Source organism: Mustelus asterias, chromosome 13 (assembly GCF_964213995.1).
Source record: "Mustelus asterias chromosome 13, sMusAst1.hap1.1, whole genome shotgun sequence".
NCBI lineage: Eukaryota > Metazoa > Chordata > Chondrichthyes > Carcharhiniformes > Triakidae > Mustelus > Mustelus asterias.
In genome coordinates, this window is record NC_135813.1 from 63,525,150 (window position 1) to 63,552,463 (window position 27,314).

Genomic DNA, 27,314 nt, shown 5'->3' on the forward strand with positions numbered 1-27,314 from the left:
GATAGAGAGAGAGAGACTGGGATAGAGAGAGAGAGACTGGGATAGAGAGAGAGAGACTGGGATAGAGAGAGAGAGACTGGGATAGAGAGAGAGACTGGGATAGAGAGAGAGAGACTGGGATAGAGAGAGAGAGACTGGGATAGAGAGAGAGAGAGACTGGGATAGAGAGAGAGAGACTGGGATAGAGAGAGAGAGACTGGGATAGAGAGAGAGAGAGACTGGGATAGAGAGAGAGAGACTGGGATAGAGAGAGAGAGACTGGGATAGAGAGAGAGAGAGAGACTGGGATAGAGAGAGAGAGACTGGGATAGAGAGAGAGAGACTGGGATAGAGAGAGAGAGACTGGGATAGAGAGAGAGAGACTGGGATAGAGAGAGAGAGACTGGGATAGAGAGAGAGAGACTGGGATAGAGAGAGAGAGACTGGGATAGAGAGAGAGAGAGACTGGGATAGAGAGAGAGAGAGACTGGGATAGAGAGAGAGAGAGACTGGGATAGAGAGAGAGAGAGACTGGGATAGAGAGAGAGAGAGACTGGGATAGAGAGAGAGAGAGACTGGGATAGAGAGAGAGAGAGACTGGGATAGAGAGAGAGAGAGACTGGGATAGAGAGAGAGAGAGACTGGGATAGAGAGAGAGAGACTGGGATAGAGAGAGAGAGACTGGGATAGAGAGAGAGAGACTGGGATAGAGAGAGAGAGACTGGGATAGAGAGAGAGAGACTGGGATAGAGAGAGAGAGACTGGGATAGAGAGAGAGAGACTGGGATAGAGAGAGAGAGACTGGGATAGAGACTGGGAGAGAGAGAGAGAGAGAGAGACTGGGATAGAGAGAGAGAGAGAGACTGGGATAGAGAGAGATAGAGAGAGAGAGAGAGAGAGAGAGACTGGGATAGAGAGAGAGAGAGAGAGAGACTGGGATAGAGAGAGAGAGACTGGGATAGAGAGAGAGAGACTGGGATAGAGAGAGAGAGACTGGGATAGAGAGAGAGAGACTGGGATAGAGAGAGAGAGGGAGAGACTGGGATAGAGAGAGAGAGAGAGAGACTGGGATAGAGAGAGAGAGAGAGACTGGGATAGAGAGAGAGGGATAGAGAGAGAGAGAGAGAGAGAGACTGGGATAGAGAGAGAGAGACTGGGATAGAGAGAGAGAGACTGGGATAGAGAGAGAGAGAGAGAGACTGGGATAGAGAGAGAGAGAGAGAGACTGGGATAGAGTGAGAGAGACTGGGATAGAGTGAGAGAGACTGGGATAGAGTGAGAGAGACTGGGATAGAGTGAGAGAGACTGGGATAGAGTGAGAGAGACTGGGATAGAGTGAGAGAGAATCTGGGATAGAGTGAGAGAGAATCTGGGATAGAGTGAGAGAGAATCTGGGATAGAGTGAGAGAGAATCTGGGATAGAGTGAGAGAGAATCTGGGATAGAGTGAGAGAGAATCTGGGATAGAGTGAGAGAGAATCTGGGATAGAGTGAGAGAGAATCTGGGATAGAGAGAGAGAGAATCTGGGATAGAGAGAGAGAGAATCTGGGATAGAGAGAGAGAGAATCTGGGATAGAGAGAGAGAGAATCTGGGATAGAGAGAGAGAGAATCTGGGATAGAGAGAGAGAGAGAATCTGGGATAGAGAGAGAGCGAGAATCTGGGATAGAGAGAGAGAGAGAATCTGGGATAGAGAGAGAGAGAGAGAATCGGATAGAGAGAGAGAGAATCGGATAGAGAGAGAGAGAATCGGATAGAGAGAGAGAGACTGGGATAGAGAGAGAGAGAGAGAGACTGGGATAGAGAGAGAGAGAGAGAGACTGGGATAGAGAGAGAGAGAGAGACTGGGATAGAGAGAGAGAGAGAGAGAGACTGGGATAGAGAGAGAGAGAGAGACTGGGATAGAGAGAGAGAGAGAGACTGGGATAGAGAGAGAGAGAGAGAGACTGGGATAGAGAGAGAGAGAGAGAGACTGGGATAGAGAGAGAGGGATAGAGAGGGAGAGAGAGAGAGAGAGACTGGGATAGAGAGAGAGAGACTGGGATAGAGAGAGAGAGAGAGAGACTGGGATAGAGAGAGAGAGAGACTGGGATAGAGAGACTGGGATAGAGTGAGAGAGACTGGGATAGAGTGAGAGAGACTGGGATAGAGTGAGAGAGACTGGGATAGAGTGAGAGAGAATCTGGGATAGAGTGAGAGAGAATCTGGGATAGAGTGAGAGAGAATCTGGGATAGAGTGAGAGAGAATCTGGGATAGAGTGAGAGAGAATCTGGGATAGAGTGAGAGAGAATCTGGGATAGAGTGAGAGAGAATCTGGGATAGAGTGAGAGAGAATCTGGGATAGAGTGAGAGAGAATCTGGGATAGAGAGAGAGAATCTGGGATAGAGAGAGAGAGAATCTGGGATAGAGAGAGAGAGAATCTGGGATAGAGAGAGAGAGAATCTGGGATAGAGAGAGAGAATCTGGGATAGAGAGAGAGAGAATCTGGGATAGAGAGAGAGAGAATCTGGGATAGAGAGAGAGAGAATCTGGGATAGAGAGAGAGAGAATCTGGGATAGAGAGAGAGAGAATCTGGGATAGAGAGAGAGAGAATCTGGGATAGAGAGAGAGAGAATCTGGGATAGAGAGAGAGAGAGAATCTGGGATAGAGAGAGAGAGAGAATCTGGGATAGAGAGAGAGCGAGAATCTGGGATAGAGAGAGAGCGAGAATCTGGGATAGAGAGAGAGAGAGAATCTGGGATAGAGAGAGAGAATCGGATAGAGAGAGAGAGAGAGAATCGGATAGAGAGAGAGAGAATCGGATAGAGAGAGAGAGACTGGGATCGAGAGAGAGAGAGAGATTGGGATAGAGAGAGAGAGAGAGACTGGGATAGAGAGAGAGAGAGAGAGAGAGACTGGGATAGAGAGAGAGAGAGAGACTGGGATAGAGAGAGAGAGAGAGACTGGGATAGAGAGAGAGAGAGAGAGACTGGGATAGAGAGAGAGAGAGAGACTGGGATAGAGAGAGAGAGAGACTGGGATAGAGAGAGAGAGAGAGAGACTGGGATAGAGAGAGAGAGAGAGACTGGGATAGAGAGAGAAAGAGAGACTGGGATAGAGAGAGAAAGAGAGACTGGGATAGAGAGAGAGAGAGAGTGGGAGGGGGAGTGGGAGAGACGACTGGGAGAGGGAGTGGGACTTGGACCATATCCCTGTATTCCCATCCTATGTATGTATTTGTCCAGACGCTCCTTAAAAGTCACTATCATATCTATTTCCACTATCTCCCCGGGCAGCGAGTCCCAGGCACCCACAATCCTCTGTGTAAAAAAAAACTTGCCAGGTACATCTCCTTTAAACATTGCCCCTTGCACCTTAAACCTATGCCCCCTAGTAATTGAATCTTCCATCCTGGGAAAAAGCTTCTGACTATCCATTCTGTCCATGCCCCTCATAATCTTGTAGACTTCTATCAGATTGTCCCTCAACCTCCGTCATTCCAATGAGAACAAACCAAGTTTCTCCAACGTCTCCTCGTAGCTAATGCTCTCCATGCCAGGCAACATCCTGGTAAATCTTTTGTGTACCCTCTCCAAAGCTTCCACATCCTTCTGGTAGTGTGGTGACCAGAATTGAACACTATATTCCTAGTGTGGCCAAACTAAGGTTCTGTAAAGCTGCAACATGACTTGCAATTTTTAAACTCAATGCCCCGGCCGATGAAGACAAGCATGCCGCATGTCTTCTTGACTGCCTTCTCCACCTGCGTTGCCACTTTCAGTGACCTCTGTACCTGTACACCCAGATCCCTTTACCTTTCAATATTCTTAAGGGTTCTGCCATTTACTGTATATTTCCTATCTTTATTAGACCTTCCAAAATGCATTACCTCACATTTGTCCGGATTAAACTCCATCTGCCATTCCTCCGCCCAAATCTCCAACCCATCTGTATCCTGCTGTATCCTCTGACGGTCCTCATCACTATCCGCAAATCCAACAACCTTTGTGTCGTCCACAAACTTACTAATCAAACCAGTTACATTTTCCTCCAAATCATTTCTATATATATATATATAACAAACAGCAAAGGTCCCAGCACTGATCCCCGAGGAACGCCACTTGTCACAGCCCTCCATTCAGAGACACACCCACTGCTACCCTCTGTCTTCTTTGACTGAGCCAGTTGTGTATCCACCTTGCCAGCTCACCTCAGATCCCATGCGACTTCATCTTCTGCACCAGTCTGCCATGAGGGACCTTGTCAAAGGCCTTACTGAGGTCCATGTAGACAACATCCAGTGCCCTACCCTCATCAATCATCTTCATCACTTGAAAAACTCGATCAAGTTCGTGAGACATGACCTCTCCTTCACAAAACCATGTTGCCTCTCGCTAATGTGTCCACTTATTTCCAAGTGGGAGTAAATCCTGTTTCAAAGAATCCGCTCCAATAATTACCCTAGCACTGACGTAAGGCTCACCGGCCTGTAATTACCTGGATTATCCTTGCTACCCTTCTTAAACAAAAGAACAACATTGACTATTCTCCAATCCTCTGGGATCTCCCCTGTAAGAGTTTTAACAACACCAGGTTAAAGTCCAACAGGTTTATTTGGCAGCAAATACCATTAGCTTTCGGAGCGCTGCTCCTTCATCAGATGGAGTGGAAATCTGCTCTCACAGGGCACAGAGACACAAAATCAAGTTACAGAATACTGATTAGAATGCGAATCCCTACAACCAACCAGGTCTTAAAGATACAGACAATGTGAGTGGAGGGAGCATTAAGCACAGGTTAAAGAGATGTGTATTGTCTCCATACCCTCTTGCTCTTTATATATGTATACAAAGCCTTGGGATTTTCCTTAATCCTGCTGGGCAATAACTTTTCGTGACCCCAATATTTAAATACAAGTCCGCGTCTGGCATGTGGGAGTCTTTTAAGGAACTATTGATAAGGCTGCAGGATAGGCATGTGCCTGTAAAAAGGAAAGATAGGAAAGGTAGGATTCGAGAGCCGTGGATAACCAGGGAAATTGAGGATCTGATTAAAATGAAAAGGGAGGCGTACGTTAAGTCCAGGCAACTGAAAACAGATGGAGCTCTGGAGGAATACAGAGAGAGTAGGAAAGATCTCAAACGGGGAGTTAGAAGGGCAAAAAGAGGGCACGAGATGTTCTTGGCAGGCAGGATTAAGGAGAATCCTAAGGCATTCTATTCATACGTTAGGAACAAAAGAGTTGTCAGGGAGAAAATCGGACCTCTCAGGGACAAAGGAGGGGAATTATGCTTAGAACCCAAGGGAATAGGGGAGATCCTAAATGAATACTTTGCATCGGTATTCACGAAGGAGAGGGGCGTGTTAACCGGGAGTGTCTCGAAGGGAGGTGTTGACCCGTTAGAGAAAATCTCCATTACGAGAGAGGAAGTGTTAGGTTTTTTAGGGAACATTAAAACTGACAAAGCCCCAGGGCCTGATGGCATCTATCCTCGACTGCTCAGGGAGACGAGAGAGGAAATTGCTGGGCCTCTGACGGAAATCTTTGTCGCTTCTTTGGACACGGGTGAGGTCCCTGAGGATTGGAGGATAGCGAATGTGGTCCCGTTGTTTAAGAAGGGTAGCAGGGATAACCCAGGAAATTATAGGCCGGTGAGCTTGACGTCCGTGGTAGGGAAGTTGTTGGAGAGGATTCTTAGAGACAGGATGTATGTGCATTTAGAACGGAACAATCTCATTAGTGACAGACAGCATGGTTTTGTAAGAGGGAGGTCGTGCCTTACAAATTTGGTGGAGTTTTTTGAGGAAGTGACAAAAACGGTTGATGAAGGAAGGGCCGTGGATGTCGTCTATATGGATTTCAGTAAGGCATTTGACAAAGTCCCACATGGCAGGTTGGTTAAGAAGGTTAAGGCTCATGGGATACAAGGAGAAGTGGCTCGATGGGTGGAGAACTGGCTTGGCCATAGGAGACAGAGGGTAGTGGTCGAAGGGTCTTTTTCCGGCTGGAGGTCTGTGACCAGTGGTGTTCCGCAGGGCTCTGTACTGGGACCTCTGCTATTTGTGATATATATAAATGATTTGGAAGAAGGTGTAACTGGTGTAATCAGCAAGTTTGCGGATGACACAAAGATGGCTGGAATTGCGGATAGCGAAGAGCATTGTCGGGCAATACAGCAGGATATAGATAGGCTGGAAAATTGGGCGGAGAGGTGGCAGATGGAATTTAATCCGGATAAATGCGAAGTGATGCATTTTGGAAGAAATAATGTAGGGAGGAGTTATGCAATAAATGGCAGAGTCATCAGGAGTATAGAAACACAGAGGGACCTAGGTGTGCAAGTCCACAAATCCTTGAAGGTGGCAACACAGGTGGAGAAGGTGGTGAAGAAGGCATATGGTATGCTTGCCTTTATAGGACGGGGTATAGAGTATAAAAGCTGGAGTCTGATGATGCAGCTGTATAGAACGCTGGTTAGGCCGCATTTGGAGTACTGCGTCCAGTTCTGGTCGCCGCACTACCAGAAGGACGTGGAGGCATTGGAGAGAGTGCAGAGAAGGTTTACCAGGATGTTGCCTGGTATGGAGGGTCTTAGCTATGAGGAGAGATTGGGTAGACTGGGGTTGTTCTCCTTGGAAAGACGGAGAATGAGGGGAGATCTAATAGAGGTATACAAGATTATGAAGGGTATAGATAGGGTGAACAGTGGGAAGCTTTTTCCCAGGTCGGAGGTGACGATCACGAGGGGTCACGGGCTCAAGCTGAGAGGGGCGAAGTATAACTCAGACATCAGAGGGACGTTTTTTACACAGAGGGTGGTGGGGGCCTGGAATGCGCTGCCAAGTAGGGTGGTGGAGGCAGGCACGCTGACATCGTTTAAGACTTACCTGGATAGTCACATGAGCAGCCTGGGAATGGAGGGATACAAACGATTGGTCTAGTTGGACCAAGGAGCGGCACAGGCTTGGAGGGCCGAAGGCCTGTTTCCTGTGCTGTACTGTTCTTTGTTCTTTGTTCTTTGAAGGGGGGGAGGTTTAACACAGATATCAGAAGGACATATTTCACACAGAGGGTCGTGGGGGCCTGGAATGTGTTGCCGGGCAAGGTGGTGGAGGCGGACACACTGGGAACGTTTAAGACTTATCTAGACAGCTATATGACCGGAGTGGGAATGGAGGGATACAAAAGAGTGGTCTAGTTTGGACCAGGGAGCGGCGCGGGCTAATTGTTCCTTGTTTCTCGTTTCAAGGCTTCATTCTATGATCATCTTGCTGGTGCCAGTACAGAGCGAGACTGCGGATAGTTGGGAACCTGTCTCGGGGGCAGGGAATTCATATGGTGTTCATGGAAGTGGAAATGACTAGGGTTGGGAAGCATTTTCCGATCAGGGCCATTGTGATCTCCTGGACTCGTTTCGATCGCCTCAGGGGGTCGGAGAGGAATTTCCCAGATTTTTTTTTTCCCCATATTGGCCCTGGGGTTTTTCACTCTGGGTTTTCGCCTCTCCCTGGGGATCACATGGTCTGGAATAGGGGGGTGGGGGTGAGTTAATAGGTTGTAATGAACAAAGCATCGTAGCTGTGAGGGACAGCTCGGTGGATAGGATATTGGTATGTAGATAGGCTGGAAAATTGGGCGGGGATCCTGGATTCAGGATTCAATCCTGGACCGGGGAGCGGCGCGGGCTTGGAGGGCCGAAGGGCCTGTTCCTGTGCTGTATTGTTCTTTGTTCTTTGTCTGTGATGTCTGCCTGTTGTATTGACTGCTACCACAGAAGGGGCGGTACGGTAGCACAGTGGTTAGCACTGCTGCTTCACAGCTCCAGGGTCCCAGGTTCGATTCCTGGCTTGGGTCACTGTCTGTGTGGAGTTTACACATTCTCCTCGTGTCTGCGTGGGTTTCCTCCGGGTGCTCCGGTTTCCTCCCACAGTCCAAAGATGTGCGGGTTAGGTTGATTGGCCAGGTTAAAAATTGCCCCTTAGAGTCCTGGGATGTGTAGGTTAGAGGGATTAGCGGGTAAAAATATGTGGGGATAGGGCCTGGGTGGGATTGTGGTCGGTGCAGACTCGGTGGGCCAAATGGCCTCCTTCTGCACTGTAGGGTTTCTATGATTCTATGATCTATATTGATCAATGCTTCTTGTATCCGCTATTGGCAGTTTCTGTGGTGTCTCTCTGTCACTCTGTCACTGCCGCTGAGAGGAAGATGACTGCCCACTAGTCAAGATGTGAAGTGTTTCCACCTTCTCCAGTCTTAACATTACCAAGCAATTTCTGCATTGAAAGCTTGGTTTAATACCTTATGTTAAAGGCAATATTTAAATACAGGTCATTTAAAAATGTTTTAATTCATGCCATTTCAATGGAATACAACATGTGACTCTGTTTTGCAGGTTGGCTGCAGTGCGACTGTCCCATCACCCTTGTCTATTCAAGTCTGCATCAGTGGGGTTTGTGCTGCCCATGGATTTTCGCAAGTGCCTCCATGTGAAGGCGCGCTGTGAGGTGTACCCAGGCTCTGAAACCCGACGTTTCCCTGTCCCCGATGAAAAGGTTGATTGGGCAGTGCCGTGGGCAGATTATAAGCCAGTCGATTACACTGCCCCCTCGCTGTTCAGACGACCACCCTGGGCAGACCCGCCTTACAGGTATGCTGATGGGATGAGTGTGATATGTGATCTCGCTCTCCAGCAAATAATCTGCACATCAAGCATTTTGTTGCCTTAACATGGTCAATTACACCATGCTCCTTCACTGTCCATCTTTCATTGCCCAGCTACCTGCATTTTGTTCCACTCTCATCTATCCAGTCATGGCCAGAGCATCTACCACAATCCCCTTGTCTAAGGAAAGATATATTGGCTTTGGAGGCAATCCAGGGAAGGTTCACTAGGTTGATCCCGGGTATGGAGGCACAGTGGTTAGCACTGCTACCTCACAGTGCCAGGGACCCGGGTTCAATTCCGGCCTCGGGTCACTGTCTGTGTGGAGTTTGCACATTCTCCCTGTGCCTGCGTGGGTTTCCTCCGGGTGCTCTGATTTCCTCCCACAGTCCAAGGATGTGTGGGCTAGGTGGATTGGCCATGCTAAATTGACCCTAGTGTCAGGGGGATTAGCAGGGTAAATATGTGGTGTTACAGGGCCCGGGTGGAATTGTGGTCAGTGCGAACTCGATGGGCCGAATGGCCTCCTTCTGCACTATGGGGATTCTATGGGGGATTTTCTTATGAGGAGAGGTTGGGCCTGTACTCATTGGAGTTTAGAGGAATGAGGTGTGACCATATTGAGCCATATAGGATTCTCAAGGACTTGACAGGCTCGAGGCTGAGAGATTGTCTCCCCTTATGGGAGAGTCAAGGACCAGAGATTGCATAATCTCAGTAAGGGGTTGCCCATTTCAAACCAATGAGGTGGAATGTCTTTTCAGAGGGGAGTGAATCTGTGGAATTCTTTACTGCCGAGTGCTGTAGAGCCGGAGTCATTACGTATGTAGAAGGCTAAAATAGATTTTTAAACAGTAAGGGAATTAAGGGTTATGGGGAAATGGCGGGAAAGTGGAGTTGAGGATTACATCGGATCAGTCACGCTCTCATTGAATAGTGGCAGAGCAGACTCGGTAGGCCAAATGGCCGATTTCTGCTCCAACATCTTATGACCTAATAACTTCTCTTCCCACCATTTATCCCTCGAAGTCCGGGTGTTAGTTTGCTGAAGGTACACTGTGGGGCCCAGAATCGCTCACATTCCTCAGGGCGTGGTTTAGTGAGGGCTTTATACAGCTGAAGCATTCTCTTCCCCTCGTATTTTCGCTCTCCGGATATAAACATTCCAGTCGCTTCCTGATTATTTTCTGTACCTGTTCATGAGATCTTAATGATCTGAGCACTTGGACTTTGGAGCATTAGAAAACAGAGTCGGACACTTAACCTTCCAAAGGAGATGTTAGGTCACATGACCTAAAGCTTGGTCAAAGAGGTAGGTTAAAAAAGGATAGAGAGGCGGCGAGGTGTAGGAGGGAATTCCAGAGCTTGGGGCCGAGGCAAATGGACCCATGGCCACCGATGGTGGAGTGATTAACATCAGGGATGCAAAAGAGGTAACTTCATTGCAGCGTTAATGTAAGCCTACTCGTGACAATGAATAAACTATTAATTTAAACTATTAAAGGAGGCCATGCTTTCAGCCACCTAGGTGTCGTGCTTTGGAATCCTCACCCAAAATCCTTTTGCTTCCTCACCTCCCTCCTAGTGCATTAGGAATAAGAAGGGGGAGGGGTGGGGGCGGTGGGGGGCTTATGGATCCTCGCACCTGCTCCACTATTCAGTCAGATCATGGCTGACCTTTGACCCTCAAATCTACTTTCCTGTCCAATCCCCTTATCCCTTGATTCTGCCAAAGTCCAAAAATAAATCTCAACTTTGAGTATACTCGTAGCCCCCTGTGATAGAAAATACGGAGTGAAAAACTCCTCTTTATCTTAGTCTTAAGTCAGATTTAGACGTCCTTTTAGAGGAAATTGAGAAAAATATAACAAGCAATTAAGAAACAAGTGGTATGTTGGCCTTTCTTTGCAAGAAGGTTTGTGTAAGGATAATAAAGTCTTCTGTAATTATATGGGGCTTTTGGTCGGACCACGCTTGGGCTATGTACAGTTTGGTCTCTTTACCTAAGGAAACATGTACTTGTCATGGAGGGGACGTAATGAATGTTCAGTAGATTGATTCCTGGGATGAAAAGGCTGTCCTATAAGCAGAGATTGAGTAGAATGGGTCTAAATTCTCTAAAATTGAGAAGAATGAGAGTTAATCTAATGGAAACATATAAAATTCTGAAGAGGATTGACAGGGTAGATGATTGAAAAGCTGCTTTTCCCTGGCTGAGCAAGACCGTCATAGTCTCAGGATGGATGGTTGGTAATTTAGGGTTAAGACAAGGAGAATCTTCTTTACTCAAAAAGGTTTTGAAATCTTTGGAGAAGTTTAAAGCTTATTCATTAGTGTCACAAGTAGGCTTACATTAATACTGCAATGAAGTTACTGTGAAAATCCCCTGGTCGCCGCACTCCGGCGCCGGTTCAGGTACATTGAGGGAGAATTTAGCATGGCCAATGCACCTAACCAACACATCTTTCAGACTGAGGGAGGAAACTGGAGCACCCAGAGGAAACCCACGCAGACACGGGGAGAATGTGCAGACTCTACACAGTGATCCAAACCGAGAATCAAACCCGGATCCCTGGTGCTGTGAGGCAGCAGTGCTAACTACTGTGCCACCATGAAACTGTGGATGCTCAGTCAATGTATATTTTCTAGGTGAAGAATGATGGATATATGGTGACTAATGGAATCAAAGGATATGGAGATAGAAGAGCAAAATGGAGCTGATGTAAATTCAGCGAAGAGCTTACTGAATGGCAGAGCAGACCCAAGGGGTTGTATGACTTACCCCTCCTGTTTCTTGTTACTTCAGTTAAGAGCATAGAAACATGGGATAAATATTTGCATTTATTAGTGCATTTCACAACCGGAAAACTTATCAAAGCACTTTACAGCCAATGTAATACTCTTGTAATAAGAACAAAAACTGATGGAATTACACAACTTAGGCAGCAGAGTGAGTTAAGGACAGGCAGATGTCAAAGGCGGCAGGGTTGCATTGTTAGTAATGAATGAAGTTAAATCGATAGCAGGAAGTGATATAGGATCAGAGGCATAGAATCTCTGTGGGTAGAGCTGAGAAATTGCAAAGATGAAAAGACCCTGATGGGAGTTATGTACAGGCCACCTAGCAGTCGTCAGAATGTGGGGCAAAAAATAAATCAGGAGATAGAAAGGGCATATAAAAAAGGCAATATTACAATAATCATGGGGGACTTCAATATGCAGGTGGACTGGGAAAATCAGGTAGGTAGTGGATCCCAAGAAAAGGAATTTGTGGAATGTCTAAGAGATGGTTTTTTTGGAGCAGCTTCTGACAGAGCCTACTAGGAACAGGCAATTCTGGATTTGGTGATGTGTGATGAGGCAGACTTGATTAGGGAACTTAAGGTGAAGGAACCCTTAGGGAGCAGTGGCCACAATATGATAGAGTTACCCTGCAGTTTGAGAGGAAGAAGCTGGACTCAGATGTAAGATATTACAGTTAAATAAAGGTAACTACAAAGTCATGGGGGAAGAGCTAGCTAGAGTTGATTGGAAAGGGAGCCTGGCAGGGAAGACAGTGGAACAGCAATGGCAGGAGTTTTTGAGAGTTATTCGGGAGGCACAACAGAAATTCATCCCAAGGAGGAGGAAACATGTTAAGGGGAGGACGAGGCATCCATAGCTGACGAGGGAAGTCAAGGACAGCATAAAAGCACAAGAAGAAGCATACAAAGTGGCGAGGATTAATGGGAAGTCAGAGGATTGGGAAGCCTTTAAAAGCGAGCAGAGGACAAGTAAAAAAGCAATAAGGGGGGAGAAGATGAAATATGAGTGTAAGCTAGCTAGTAATATAAAAGATGATAGAGTTTTTTTCAATATATAAAAGGTAAGAGAGAGGCAAAAATAGCCATTGGACCACTGGAAAATGAGGCTGGAGAAGTAATCATAGGAAACAAATCGATGGCAGAGGAACTGAATAGTTACTTTGCATCAGTCTGCACGGTGGAAGACACCAGTGGGATGCCAGAGCTCCAGGAGAGTCAGGGGGCACAGGTGAGTGTAGTGGCCATCACTAAGGAGAAGGTTCTGGGGAAACTGAAAGGTCTAAAGGTGGATAAATTACCTGGACTGGATGGACTACACCCCAGGGTTCTAAAAGAGATAGCTGAGGGAATTGTGGAGGCATTGGTGGTGACCTTTCGGGAATCACTGGAGGCAGGGAACGCACCAGAGGACTGGAAAGTAGCTAATGTAGCACCGCTGTTTAAGAAGGGAGGGAGGCAGCAGACGGGTAAATTATAGGCCGGTTAGCCTGACTTCGGTCATTGGCAAGATTTTAGAGTCCATTACTAAAGATGAGATCGCAGAGTACTTGGAAGTGCATGATAAAATAGGACTGAGTCAGCACGGCTTCATCAAGGGGAGGTCATGTCTGCCAAATCTGTTAGAGTTCTTTGAGGAGGTAACAAGGAAGTTGGATAAAGGAGAGCCAGTGGACGTGATTTATTTAGATTTCCAGAAGACCTTTGACAAGGTGCCGCATAGGAGACTGTTAAATAAGTTAAGTGCGCATAGTGTTAAGGGTACGATCCTGGTATGGATAGAGGATTGGTTGACTGGCAGAAGGCAGAGAGTGGGGATAAAGGGGTCTTTCTCAAGGTGGCAGCCGGTGACTAGTGGTGTGCCTCAGGGGTCAGTGCTGGAACCACAACTTTTCACAATATACATTAACAATTCGGAGGAAGGAACTGAAGGCACTGTTGCTAGGTTTGCAGATGATACAAAGATATGTAGAGGGACTGGTAGTATTGAGGAAGCAGGGGGGCTGCAGAAGGACTTGGACAGGTTAGGAAAGTGGGCAAAGAAGTAGCAAATGGAATACAATGTGGAAAAGTGTGAGATTATGCACTTTGGAAGGAGGAATGGAGGCATAGACTATTTTCTAAAAATGCTTAGGAAATCAGAAACACGGGAACTTGGGAGTCATTGTTCAAGATTCTCTTCAAGTTAACGTGCAGGTTCAGTTAGCAGTTAGGAAGGCAAATGCAATGTTAGCATTCATGTCGAGAGGGCTAGAATACAAGAGCAGGGATGTACTTCTGAGGCTGTATAAGGCCCTGGTCAGACCCCATTTGGAGTATTGTTATCAGTTTTTGACTCCATACCTAAGGATGTGCTAGCCTTGGAAAGGGTTCAGAGGAGGTTCACAAGAATGATCCCTGGAATGAAGAGCTTGTTTGAGGAATGGTTGAGGACTCTGGGTCTGTACGCGTTGGAGTTTAGAAGGATGAGGGGGGATCTTATTGAAACTTACAGCATACTGCGAGGCCTGGCTAGAGTGAACATGGAGAGGATGTTTCCACTAGTAGGAAAACTAGAACCAGAGGGCACAACTCAGGCTGAAGAGACGATCCTTTAAAACAGAGATGAGGAGGAATTTCTTCAGCCAGAGAGTGGTGAATCTGTGGAACTCTTTGCCACAGAAAGCTGTGGAGGCCAGGTCATTGAGTGTCTTTAAGACAGAGATAGATAGGTTCTTGATTGATAAGGGGATCAGGGGTTATAGGGAAAAGGCGGAGAATGGGGATGAGAAAAAAAATCAGCTATGATTGAGTGGTGAAGCAGACTCGATGGGCCGAGTGGCCTAATTCTGCTCCTATGTCATATGGTCTTATAGAAGAAACGTAGTCTTGTGTTTAAAGTCTCAAGTTCCTCCTGTCTTGAACAGGGTATCTTCTCCATGCCCCACAGGATAAATCTTCAAATGTCCCTTTAAAAAGAAAATAAATCAATCTGCTGAGTATAATCAAATGGATTTTCAGTACCAAAGCACCCTCTGCAACTCCTGGTCTTTCGCTCTCCAGAATTACTGTTTCTTCAATTGGGAATCTATCCTCACTAACCCTCTGCTGGTGGTTAACTCATAAACAGTCCTTTTCTTATGATAGGTATAGCAGCACCTATTGTGAACCTTTCCCCAAATCTCTCCAATTGACTTTGAGAGTCTGGGGACAGCAAGATCAGTTACTGTTTGTTTTGTGTCCAGGAGTTAAAATTTGCACCTTAAAGTTTTGACCTGCGTCTCTTTCCCCATGACAATTAGACAACATGGTTTGTCTCCATGTAGATTTTATAAGAGGTTACATTTTCCCCAATTTACCCACTACTCTAATTTACCTTGAATTAAAGGCGACACTTTAAAATTTGGCCATTTTTCTAAAGTCCAGCATTCATAACAAAGTTAGCATTTCAGATCACTGACTTTTCATCAGAATGGAAAAAAGTTAAAAATGCATTTGAAGTATATTCAGTGTTATAATGTCTCAACACAGCAGGCAATTTGCAAACAGCACAGAACCCAGAAACAGCAATCGCTAGATAATCTGTCCTTAGTGACGTTGGTTGAAGGATAAACATTGACCAGGATACTATCAGATCGTAAGAAATAGGAACAGGAGTAGGTCATTCGACCCCTTGAACCTGCTCCGCCACTCGAATAGTATCATGGCTGATCCGATATTCCTCAGTCCACTTTCCTGCCCTTTCCCAAAACCCTTGATTCCCTTACTAATCAAGAATCTATCCATCTTAGCCTTAAATATACACAAGGACTCTATCCTCACAGCTCTCTGTGGCAAGTGTTCCAAAGGCACTCAACCTGAGAGAAGAAATTCCTCCTCATCTAGTCTTAATTTGGCACCTCCTTATTCTGAGACTATGCCCTCTGGTCCTAGACTCTCCCATGAGGGGAAACATCCTCTCAGCATTTACTCTGTCAAGCACCTTAGGAATCCTATATATTTCAATGAGATTACCTCTCATTCTTCTAAATTCCAATGCTGGCAAGAACCACCGTGCTTTTTGTCGAAATACTGCTGTGGGATATTTGGTCTCCATCTGACAGGGCAGATGGGGCCTCAGTTTAGTGTCTCAATGGAAAATAATGTCAATTCTCTGAACTGACTCATGAGCGTCTGGGATGCAGCTGAGTCTTACCTGCCACTTATATAAACCACTCAACCAGTCCAAAAATATATTCATCTCTCATTCACTTGAAAAGGGAGTAAAGAAAACAAGAGTGCAAAATAAACACCAACAAAACAGACCATAGTGCATCTTTCCTATTGAATGAGAATTTTTAAAATGTAATATAAACAGAAAATGCTGCATTAACTCAGTGAGCGGGAATTTACTGCCTCACTCATCCCGAAACTGTAAAACCCACCCGAGGTCAACGGACCTTTCCATGGTCCGTCCCTCGCCCGCTCCGATTCCCGTGGTAGGACGGACGGTAAAATTCCAGCCAGTGGGCCCAGCTCATCTGTGGAGAGAGAAACAGAGTTAACTTGGGATCATACAGGCACGAAACGTTAACTCTGTTTCTCTCTCCACAGATACTCCAGACCCACTGAGTTAATCCAGCATTTTCTGTTTTTATTTCTGATTTCCAGCATCTGCAATATTTTGCTTTAACAGAAGTAAGACTTGCATTTACTTAGCGCCTTTCGCGACCACCAGACGTCTCAAAGTGCTTTGCAGCCAATGCAGTACATTTTGAAGTGTGGTCACAAAGGGCCACATTGAGATTGTCTCTTCAAAGGAATTAAGAATCGACCCATTCTTTCCAATGATTCATCTGGACTAAAGAAATACATGGAACCAATGGCTGAATGCTAGTTCTATGGTGGTTGTTATGGTTACTACACAATGCACATACTTAGATATATTATATCTGTGCACATTGTACCATGTAGTCAATGTGACCTGGAAAGAAGGCTGACTTTTGATAAGCTCAGTACACATTTTTAAATGTTAAGAATTAAATAAGAATATAATGTTGGCTTGGGCTTGCCTCAACCCTCTGAGGATAAAGTGGTGACTGAAAAATGGACAGATGGAGTTGGGAGCTGCCATTTGCTCACAGGCCTTGCAGTTGTAATGTTGGGAACGTGGCATTTAATTTATACTCTGCAAATTCCCACAAACAGCAATGTGATAATGACTCGATAATGTTTTTTTTAAATGTTAACTGAGGGACAAATTTGGCCAGGGCACGAAGGATATTTCCCCTGCTGTTCCTTGAAATAGTGCCGTGGGATCCACCCGAGCAGGCAAGTGGGTCCTCTGTTTAACATATCATTTTGAGGAAGAGAAGGTGTTACAGGCTAATAGGCTGGAGGAAATAGATGTTCGGAGGGAGGATGTACTGGCAGTTTTGAATAAACTGAAGGTTGATAAGTCCCCTGGGCCTGATGAAATATATCCTAGGATTCTTTGGGAGACAAGGGATGAGATTGCAGAGCCTTTGATCTTTGGGTCCTCACTGTCCACGGGGATGGTGCCAGAGGACTGGAGAGTGGTGAATGTTGTTCCTCTGTTTTTTAGAAAGGGAATAGAAATGAGCCTGGTAATTATAGACCGGTTAGTCTTACTTCGGTGGTTGGTAAATTGATGGAAAAGGTCCTTAGGGATGGGATTTATGACCATTTAGAAAGATGCGCATTAATCCGGGATAGTCAGCACGGATTCGTGAAGGGCAAGTCGTGCCTCACAAATTTGATTGAATTTTTTGAGGAGGTAACTAAGTGTGTTGATGAAGGTAGGGCAGTTGATGTCATATACATGGATTTTAGTAAGGCGTTTGACAAGGTCCCCCATGGTCGGCTTATGATGAAAGTGAGGAGGTGTGGGATAGAGGGAAAGTTGGCCGATTGGATAGGTAACTGGCTGTCTGATTGAAGACGGAGGGTGGTGGTGGATGGAAAATTTTCGGACTGGAGGCAGGTTGCTAGCGGAGTGCCACAGGGATCAGTGCTTGGTCCTCTGCTCTTTGTGATTTTTATTAATGACTTAGAGGAGGGGGCTGAAGGGTGGATCAGTAAATTTGCTGATGACACCAAGATTGGTGGAGTAGTGGATGAGGTGGAGGGCTGTTGTAGGCTGCAAAGAGACATAGATAGGATGCAAAGCTGGGCTGAAAAATGGCAAATGGAGTTTAACCCTGATAAATGTGAGGTGATTCATTTTGGTAGGACTAATTTAAATGTGGATTACAGGGTCAAAGGTAGGGTTCTGAAGACTGTGGAGGAACAGAGAGATCTTGGGGTCCATATCCACAGATCTCTAAAGGTTGCCACTCAAGTGGATAGAGCTGTGAAGAAGGCCTATAGTGTGTTAGCTTTTATTAACAGGGGGTTGGAGTTTAAGAGCCGTGGGGTTATGCTGCAACTGTACAGGACCTTGGTGAGACCACATTTGGAATATTGTGTGCAGTTCTGGTCACCTCACTATAAGAAGGATGTGGAAGCGCTGGAAAGAGTGCAGTGGAGATTTACCAGGATGCTGCCTGGTTTGGAGGGTAGGTCTTATGAGGAAAAGTTGAGGGAGCGAGGGCTGTTCTCTCTGGAGCGGAGGAGGCTGAGGGTAGACTTAATAGGACCTTATCAAACGCCTTACTATTATAAAATGATGAAGGGGATAGATAGAGTGAACGTTCAAAGACTATTTCCTTGGGTGGATGGAGCTATTACAAGGGGGCATAACTATAGGGTTCATGGTGGGAGATATAGGAAGGATATCAGAGGTAGGTTCTTTACGCAGAGAGTGGTTGGGGTGTGGAATGGACTGCCTGCAGTGATAGTGGAGTCGGACACTTTAGGAACATTTAAGCGGTTATTGGATAGGCACATGGAGCACACCAGGATGATAGGGAGTGGGATAGCTTGATCTTGGTTTCAGATAAAGCTCGGCACAACATCGTGGGCCGAAGGGCCTGTTCTGTGCTGTACTGTTCTATGTTCTATCTGAAAGACGGCACCTCTGACAGTGCAGCTCCCCCTCAGTATTGCACTGGAGTGCGAGCTTTGATGTTTGTGCTCAATCCTTGGAGTTGGACTTGAACCTGGATCCTTTCCGAGGTGAGAGTGCAACTCATGACGTTGTGGCTTGCGTAACTCACTTGAGCCTGTAATTTATGGAGTGCGTGCTGTTGAAACCGTGACATGTCTCCTCCCTCTTCCCGTGCTTTAATTACACAGCCTTCTCTTTTCTCATGTCACAGCACAGTAACTGGACTGTTCTTTTTGTTTTCACTTAGTGATGAAGGGGAGCTGGACGCGCCATTGAAGTTCAATCATTTGGATGGTGGAGTGGACAGAACGTCCCATATTGTTTCATATAATGTGGTAAATGGATTCCCACGGTGAGGCTTCCTCTCTCTAACCATGAATGCAGATAAGCATGTCCGTGCAATACCTCCGCCTACTTGATCCCATTCCTCCCATAATATAATGCCATTTTCAACCTTTGAGACTTCATGTTCAATACTGGTCACCGTGCTTATGTATAGATAATATTACAATACAGCTGAGAGAGTAATAATCTGCTGGTAATTGTACACCTGTGTACACACGTCTTTGACTTGGCCCCTCGTAGTTGCTGAGCTGCTCATTACAGACCGGGAACAGCTGACGCTGACGTGTTACTGACTTCCCTCTGCAGTGACGGGGAGAAGTGCTGTTTCCATTCATGGCCTCACTGGAGTAACACATGAGGGATGTATACATGTGTTTCCTGATCATCTCACCACCAACTCAATGTGACAAAACGTAGATATTTCCATTTAAAGTTTATTGATTAGTGTCACAAGTAGGCTTACATTAACATTGCAATGAAGTTACTGTGAAAATCCTCTAGTCGCCACAGTCCGGCGCGCCTGTTGGGGTACACTGAAGGAGAATTTAGCATGGCCAATGCACCTAACCAGCACGTCTTTCGGACCGTGGGAGGAAACCGGAGCATCCGGAGGAAACCCATGCAGATACAGGGAGAACGTGCAGACTCCACACGGATAGTGACCCAAGCCGGGAATCGAACCGGATGCTCCGGTTTCCTCCCACGGTCCGAAAGACGTGCTGGTTAGGTGCATTGGCCATGCTGTGAGGCAGCTGTAGAGCCACCATGCCGCCCCAGAATAAAGCAGTAGAAAGTATTTTTCTGGGGCGTCTGGTGGTGCAGTAAGTTAGACGTGGACTTTGTACTCATTGGTCTAAATGCATTCCAATGGGGTGAGTGTCTGCACCGTCTACTGGCTGTGAGGGACTTGGTGAAATTGGTTGGCACAGTGTCAATAGTCTGAATCCAGTGAGTGTGAGCTTACAGTGCTCCTAACTATGAATATCACTAAGGCTGTATCGTGTGGCCCTTGAACTGAGTGACTTGCCAGGCCATTTTGGAGCACAGTTAAGAGTCGTGCTGTGGGTCTGGGGACATATTAGTCCACACCAGGTAAAGATGGCAGATTTCCTTCCCTCGAGCGGAACCAGATGGGTTTTTATGAGAACCGACAATGGTTTAATGGTCAATTTAAGACTTTTGAGTTCCAGATTTTTATTGAATTCAGATTCCACCATTTGGCATAGTTGAATTTGAACCTTGGTCCCCAGAGCATTACCCTGGGCCTTTTTAAAAATTCATTCATGGGACATGGGTGTCGCTGGCTGGCCAGCATTTATTACCCATCCCTAGTTGCCCAAATCAGTTGAGAGTCAACCACATTGCTGTGGGTCTGGAGTCACATGTAGGCCAGACCGGGTAAGGACAGCAGATTTCCTTCCCGAAAGGATGTAAGTGAATCAGATGGGTTTTTCCGACAATCGACAATGGTTTCATGGTCATCAGTAGATTCTTAATTCCAGATGTTTTTACTGAATTCAGATTCCACCATCTGCTGTGGTGGGATTTGAACCCAGGTCCCCAGAACATTTGCTGAGTTTCTGGATTAATAGTCGAGCGATAATACCATAGCCATCACCTCCCCTCTGGATTACTGGGCCTCTATGCCACCAACTCCCCTTAAACAACACTGCGTGGGGGTGGGGGAAGAAGTCTGTATCTCTGCTGAGGTTTTGTGAATAAACCTATGTTAGGGAAAGTCTGGCTCCAAATCCTCCTCTTAATGAATAGGCGGTGAGCTGTAACAAAAACCTCTGGGAGGGTACCAAGGGACTCTGAAAGCAGAACACACAAAGATCAAGAAAAGGCTCTGGTGTCACAAATTGTGATGACTTTCTGCATAAGCTGTTCATTACATCTTTGTTCATCCCTCCATACGTGCACAAAGTATTTACAACCCACCATTGTGCGTAGGGCAGTGTAATAGGTTGTGAGTTTGCTTCTCCAGTTGCCACACTACTGGGTTGGGTTTCTATGCATTGTTGTGGGGAGGCAGCAAGTAGAGACCAGGAGTTTCCTTTTAAGCAGGGAGATGTGAAGGGAGAGCACCATGAATCTTAGCAGTTGCTTTTAGAACATTTTTGAAAGTGCTCAATTTGCAGATTGCCAATGTACCTTCTCACTAGTAAAATGATGGAACGCAAAATCAATTTGGACAAAGAAGACAAAAGAGGGAGCAGTGTGACAGGATTAATGAGAAGCTGTGTTTAGAGGTGATTGTTTTTGTCAATTGCAAGTTATGACATCCGTTTTACTCAGTGAAGTATTTCAGCTTTAATCTAATGCGGTATCCCCACAGAGTGTCCTGAATTAGAGTGAGGTGAATGCTCAATTATTCTTCCGATTGACTCAGTTCTAGGATAGCTATTTCCTACTGCCTGAGTGTTTGGCTGATGTACAAAATAAATTGCTTCTGTCTTTTATTCTGTGCCTCAGAAATCCTTGTGGGCGGACTGGACTGAGGGGCAGAGGACTCCTGGGAAGATGGGGCCCAAATCATGCAGCAGACCCTATTGTGACAAGGTATGTTCTCTTTGTTCATTCGGGAATCTCCCTGCATTTCAGGACAATGAGATTGGAGGATGAGGCTGTATGGTAAGGACTTGCAATGCAATGGCACTCAACAGCTGGCACACTCTACTTTGAGGCAGGTTCATAGAAGTAGGTGTAGGCTGTTCAATCCCTCCGGGCTGTTCTGCTGTGCGGTTCAATCGTGGCTGATCTGCATCTTAACTCTCATTTGCCCTCCCTGATTCCATATCCAATATCCTCGCCAAGCAAAAATTTATCAATCTCTGTTTGGAAATTTTCAACTGACTCACCAGCCTCGACAAATTTTGGGGAGGGATCGTTCTAGATTTGTGTCACCCTTTGTGAGCAAGCACTTCCTGATAACCACCCCTGAAAAGCCCCACTCTAACTTTAAGGTTGTTCTGGACTCCCCTGCCAGAGCAAATAGTTTCTCTCCATCTATCCAATCAAATCCTTTAATCATGTTAAACTACCCCTATAATGATTCGGCATCTCGGCCTTTTGGCTAAGATGCAAATGAGCTCAAGTCTTGGAGGAGGAACCTCCCCCTTCTCCAATCAGCTTGGCTCTTGTAGATCAGGCCCAGGACAGGGTGGTTTGGTCGCTTGCCCTGTCTTGTCAGCCTGGATCTGAAATGTCTCAACTTGTTGAGACTCTGAATTGGATTTGATTTGATTGAATTGGAAAAGTAATTTTCTTTATAATGAATCGGATGTTAACTTCCCTTAAACCTACCTTAACTCAATCTAAATACTTAACCCTAATGATGCCAGTTCACAAGAGGTATATTATTGCTCTTGAGAGGGATGCAGAGATATCCCTCTGACCTAATCCCTCTGGATTTTGGGGAGTTTAAGTTATAAGGAAAACTTTCTTTGGAAAGGAGACTTCTAGCTAACATAATTGAAACCTTTGAGATGACAAAAGAAGTTAACCCAAATCAGTCTCTGTGACAATAGGTTAAAATACCAAGGAGACAAATTATAAGTGCTGAAATTAGAAGTAAGAAGGCAAGTTTTCACTGAGTGTTGTTGAGTCATACACAACCATTGAAGTAGACCCTGTAAATTGGTTCAATTGGTGGGGAACACATTGGAAAATATTCCAGGGTAGCTAATGGAAGAACCAGGGAACTGGGTATCCCTGTGAGAGATAGATAGATATATATATATACATGTGTGTCTTTCATAGAATCCCTACAGTGCAGAAGGAGGCCATTTGGCTCATCGAGCGTACACCGACAATACTCCCACCCATGGTCCTATCCCTTAATCCTACCTATTTACGCTGCTAATCGCCTGACACTAAGGGGTAATTTATCATGGCCAATCCACCTAACTTTCACATCTTTTGACTGCGGGAGGAAACTGGAGCACCTGGAGGAAACCCATGCAGACACGGGGAGAACGTGCAGACTCCACACAGACAGTCACCCAAGGCTGGAATTGAACTCAGCTCCCTGGCGCTGTGCTAACCACTGTGCCGCCCTGTTTGTTTAAGGTTTTGATGTTTAAAAACTATGCATTCATTTCACAGAATCGTTACTGAGGAAGCAATGTGTTAAATTTTGGATGTCAGAGCCCGAACGGGAGGGAAGGGATAAATATAATAATCCTCAATACTTGGGGTGTAGAGACGTGTAACTGTGGCTCCTCCACAATTTGGATATATAAAGCAAGACTCAGAAGGCTCAATGGGACTGACAGGGCCGGTGGTGTCAGGCACTGTTTGTTGCTGGTGATACCACCATTTAATATTAAGCACTCTTCTTATCTATCTCACACAGGTGGAAGAGGGAGGCTGGAAAAACAGTCACTCACAGTCACTCTGGGAAGCCTGTGTTGCAGTTTGTAGCAATCTGTAGAAAGGACAATGAGGAGTGGGCAATTCCAGGGGTAAGTAAGGGTGCAGGAAGCACTGACCTCATGTCTAACTGACCTTAATCAGATCCCAACCTGCTCCCTGGTGGCTTAAAAAAACAGCCTCTCGAACTCTTGTCAGATGTTGATCATTATTGATGCTCTTTCCCTCTCCAGTGTTCCTCTCGTCCGCGCCCCTCTTCACCACCCCCCCATCACCATCCCCCCCATCACCACCCTCCCACCACCCCCCCCCCCCCACCACCCTCCCCAACATCACCACCCCCCCCCCCCCCCCCCCCCCACTACCACCTCCACAACCCCAACAGTTCCTCCCCAGAAGTGCTGTTCTTCACGTGCACGGTGAGCATTCACTGGTGTTTGACATTGAAAGGTGCCCACAAAGTCCTGATATTCCTCTGCTGGGGAAAGCTTACGTGATGGAATTAGGAGCCGAATCCCTTTTCAGTTCCTTTGCTCTGCTCCGAGGACTATGCCACGGAGCACTCAGCATTGTGAGGAGTCCACAGCACCGCCTGTACACGTCCCATATCGATCCATTTCATTTTGAATCGACATGTTTCCTTTGTCTCAGATTGGCCTCCAGTTCTAACAAGTGGGGCAAAAGGTCCCCTCTTACTGCTGCTTGGGCAGGCACAGCCCATTTCCCAGTGCAACACAAACTGGAAATCTCATGTGGCTCAGACTGTCACTGTGTTGGACTCAGTAGTTCTTTAGTCTGATATTGACTTTGAGATGTGATGTGAAAGCACTCAACCTGGGATTGCCACCCACTCCGTTCTGGGGATTCGGCCTAGGGTAAAGAGTCTCTGCTGGCTGAATTGGTACCTTTGATAGGAGCTGGGTCAATGTCTAAAAGGTTATAAGGATGGGGACAAACCAGGTGATGTCCTCTCAGGATGTTTTCTCCTTTGTATTTTCCTTCCAGGGAATGATAGACCCGGGTGAGAAAGTATCAGTCACTCTCAGGAGAGAGTTTGGGGAAGAAACATTGAACTCCTTGCAGCTACCAGAAGCCGAGAGACAAAAGATGAAATTATTAATTGACTCCCTGTTCCAAGCTGGAGAGATGGTCAGTATTTATATCCTAATTATGCATAATGGAGGCTCAAAACATGCAGCCTATCCCTCCACACACGATATCTATAGTGTAGTCATTTCATTTGGAATTTTTTGTGAGCAGTTTTCTCTATGGGGTTTGGAATCTCAGGCAGGTCACACTCTGAGTAGGCACTTCATTGTCCAATGTTTTGATTTTATATGTTGTTGAGGCAGTTTTTAAAAATTCATTCATGCGATATGGGTCAGCATTTATTGCCCTTCCCTAATTGCCCTCGAGAAGCTGGTGGTGAGCGGCCTTCTTGAACAGCTGCAGTCCCTATGGTGTAGGTACACCCACAGTGCTGTTAGAGATTCCAGGATTTTGACCCAATGACAGTGATGTAACGGCGATATATTTCCAAGTCAGAATGGTGAGTGGCTTGGAGGGGAACTTGCAGGTGGCGGCGTTCCCATGTGTCTGCAACCGTTGTCCTTCTAGATGGCAGCGATCTCCGGTTTGGAAGGTCTGTCAAAGGAATGTGCAGAGGAAGTTTTATGCTGCAGTGAACACATGCTCAATCTAGAAAGGTGTTGACTTTTGCTTGGGTACTGTTCCGTTGGCTGTCTGTCAGAATTCCACATCCTCCCCAAGTGGTGGTTCTCGATGGTATGAGCCCAGAATGTGAGTGTCAGCAGGTTCCTTGAGACCCATTGGAGAGATCCACCTGATTTCCAACATTAAACAGCCTGGGAATTAAACCTGGGATCGTTGGTCAGTGCAGCGCTCTGCAGTGTCCATATGCACGAGATGATTAAGGAAGCTGTACCTTTATCTCTCTCAGATGAGGGAGAAGGAGATAGATGATTATGATGATAGGTTAATGGGAGGAAACACAAGTGGAGCAGAAACACCGGCTTGGGCTGAATGGCCTGTTTCTGTGCTGTATTTCCTATTAGGAAAAAGAATGAGGTATTATACTGTGTGCGAGAGGGAGAGAATGGGAGATGTTTGTGAAAGACTGGTCAGTTCTCCTGTACTAAACAGAGAAGAAACATTGAGAGTAAATATAACCAATGCAATGACCATATGAGGAGAGATGTGTGCAGGTTAGGTGAATTGGCCATGCTAAATTGCCGCTTAGTGTCAGGGGGATTAGCTAGGGTAAATGCATGGGTTATGGGGATAGGGCCTGGGTGGGATTGTGGCCGGTGCAGACTCACAGAAGGAGGCCATTCAGCCCATCGAGTCTCAATGGGCCGAATGGCCTCCTTTTGCACTATAGGATTCTATGGAAACATCGCCTAACTTCAGGGATCCTCAAACTGTGGCACACCTCCCTGCAGAGGTGGATATAACAATTCGGAATGTTTCACATTCAGACTCTCCTGAACAATCCTAGAATCAGAACAGCACAGAAAGAGGCCACTCTGAGGTTCACTAGATGGCAATGAGAATGTGCACATAAAGGCACTAATAAAGTGTGGGGGGGGTGCGCCAAGCCATTGCAGAGCCAGGGGGGGCAGAAGAATTCTTATTCCTTATTCAGCTTCACAAATCTAACAGTGTGAGCAAGGCTGACTGTTTAATGAAAATGTTTACTGAATGGTACATCCTATTCTTCCTTAATCAACTGTGTGTACTTCATGTGTGAAAACTTTATTAATTATCCCAGTACATAATGGATAAAAGATATTTGTATTATAAACATTCAGCTCACACAAGCCTTTGTGCTCAGATGTATAATTACATGAGTAACTGGTGTAGGTGGTGGAGCTTTTGGCATCCGAATAGACCACCAGGGATTGGATCACATACTTCCTGGAAGTGAAGTCTACTCCTGATAATTCATAGGAAAGGAGGAATCTTGGATGGAGAAACAGCAAGCTGCTTCTAGTTCACCTCCCTGGCAGTCACATGTTAGAATGATTATGGAATTAACAAATAAACTAGGAAGAGGCCATCCGGCCCCAATATCCCTTGATCCCCTAGAGCTATATCTAGAGTTGCTGATAGATTGGAAGAATCATAGAATCTCTACGCAGAAGGAGGCCATTTGTCCCATCAGGTCTGCACTGAGTCTTTGACCGAGTGTCTTACACAGGTCCTCTCCCCTACCCTATCCCCATAACCCCACACAATTACCATGGCTAATCCACCTAACCTACACATCCTGGGACACTAAGGGGCAATTTAGCACGGCCAATCCCCTAACCTGCACATCTTTGAAGTGTGGGAGGAAACCGGAGCACTCGGAGGAAACCCACGCAGACACGGGGAGAACGTGCAGACTTCGCACAGACAGTGACCCGAGGCTGGAATTGAACCCGGGTCCCTGACACTATGAGGCAGCAGTGCTAACCACTGTGCCACCCTCAAATTCTGTCAATTATGCTACAAGATATCAATAAATGAGGTGTGGAAAACTCCAGTGGTGGAAAGATTTGTCCAAAGAAGCTTTATTTTTTAAATTCATTTTTGATGGGATGAGGGTGTCACTGGCCTCGGCCATCATTGCCTTTCCCTAATGACCCTTGAGAGGGCAATTATAAAGAGTCAACCACATCGCTGTGGATCTGGAGACACGTGTAGGCCAGACCAAGTAAGAATGGCAGATTTCCTTCCCTGAAGGACATTAGTGAACCAGCTGGGTTTTTGTAACAATTGATAATGGTTTCATGGTCACCAGTAGACTTAAATCCTGATTTCTTTATAATCCAGTAATTTGAATTTAGTGACTTTACATCAATAGGAATGGATTATTTGTAATGTGCTTCAGTTACAAGATCTGTTGGCTACTCTGCAACACACACAGCTCTGCTCTCCATGCCACTCTGTCCCTTCAATTGCTGCCCACAAACCAAGACACTGTCGCCATCTGTCGTTCTCTCCCTCTGGGACCCCTGCTAAACCCACAGCCACTCTCCATCCCATCCATGTCACCTCCACCCCCCCCCCCCCCCCCCCCCCGCCCCGCCCCATTGCCATGTCCTCTAACTTTATTCTAGGCAGCATGTTATGACAGAC

General features: G+C 46.1%; 1 protein-coding gene across 2 annotated transcripts in view; it reads left to right on the top strand.

The window, feature by feature from the left end:
• Positions 1 to 27,314, top strand: part of LOC144502701 (ADP-ribose pyrophosphatase, mitochondrial-like) — a 36,278-nt gene that overhangs the window by 2,145 nt on the left and 6,819 nt on the right. Inside the window, exons 2-6 of one of the 2 annotated variants that reach the window (XM_078226917.1) lie at positions 8,355 to 8,609; positions 18,700 to 18,804; positions 21,273 to 21,359; positions 23,155 to 23,263; positions 24,177 to 24,320. In XM_078226917.1, the coding sequence (XP_078083043.1) occupies positions 8,355 to 8,609; positions 18,700 to 18,804; positions 21,273 to 21,359; positions 23,155 to 23,263; positions 24,177 to 24,320 (700 nt within the window). The remainder of the gene's footprint in view (positions 1 to 8,354; positions 8,610 to 18,699; positions 18,805 to 21,272; positions 21,360 to 23,154; positions 23,264 to 24,176; positions 24,321 to 27,314) is intronic. The other variant, XM_078226918.1, reaches the window with a different exon arrangement.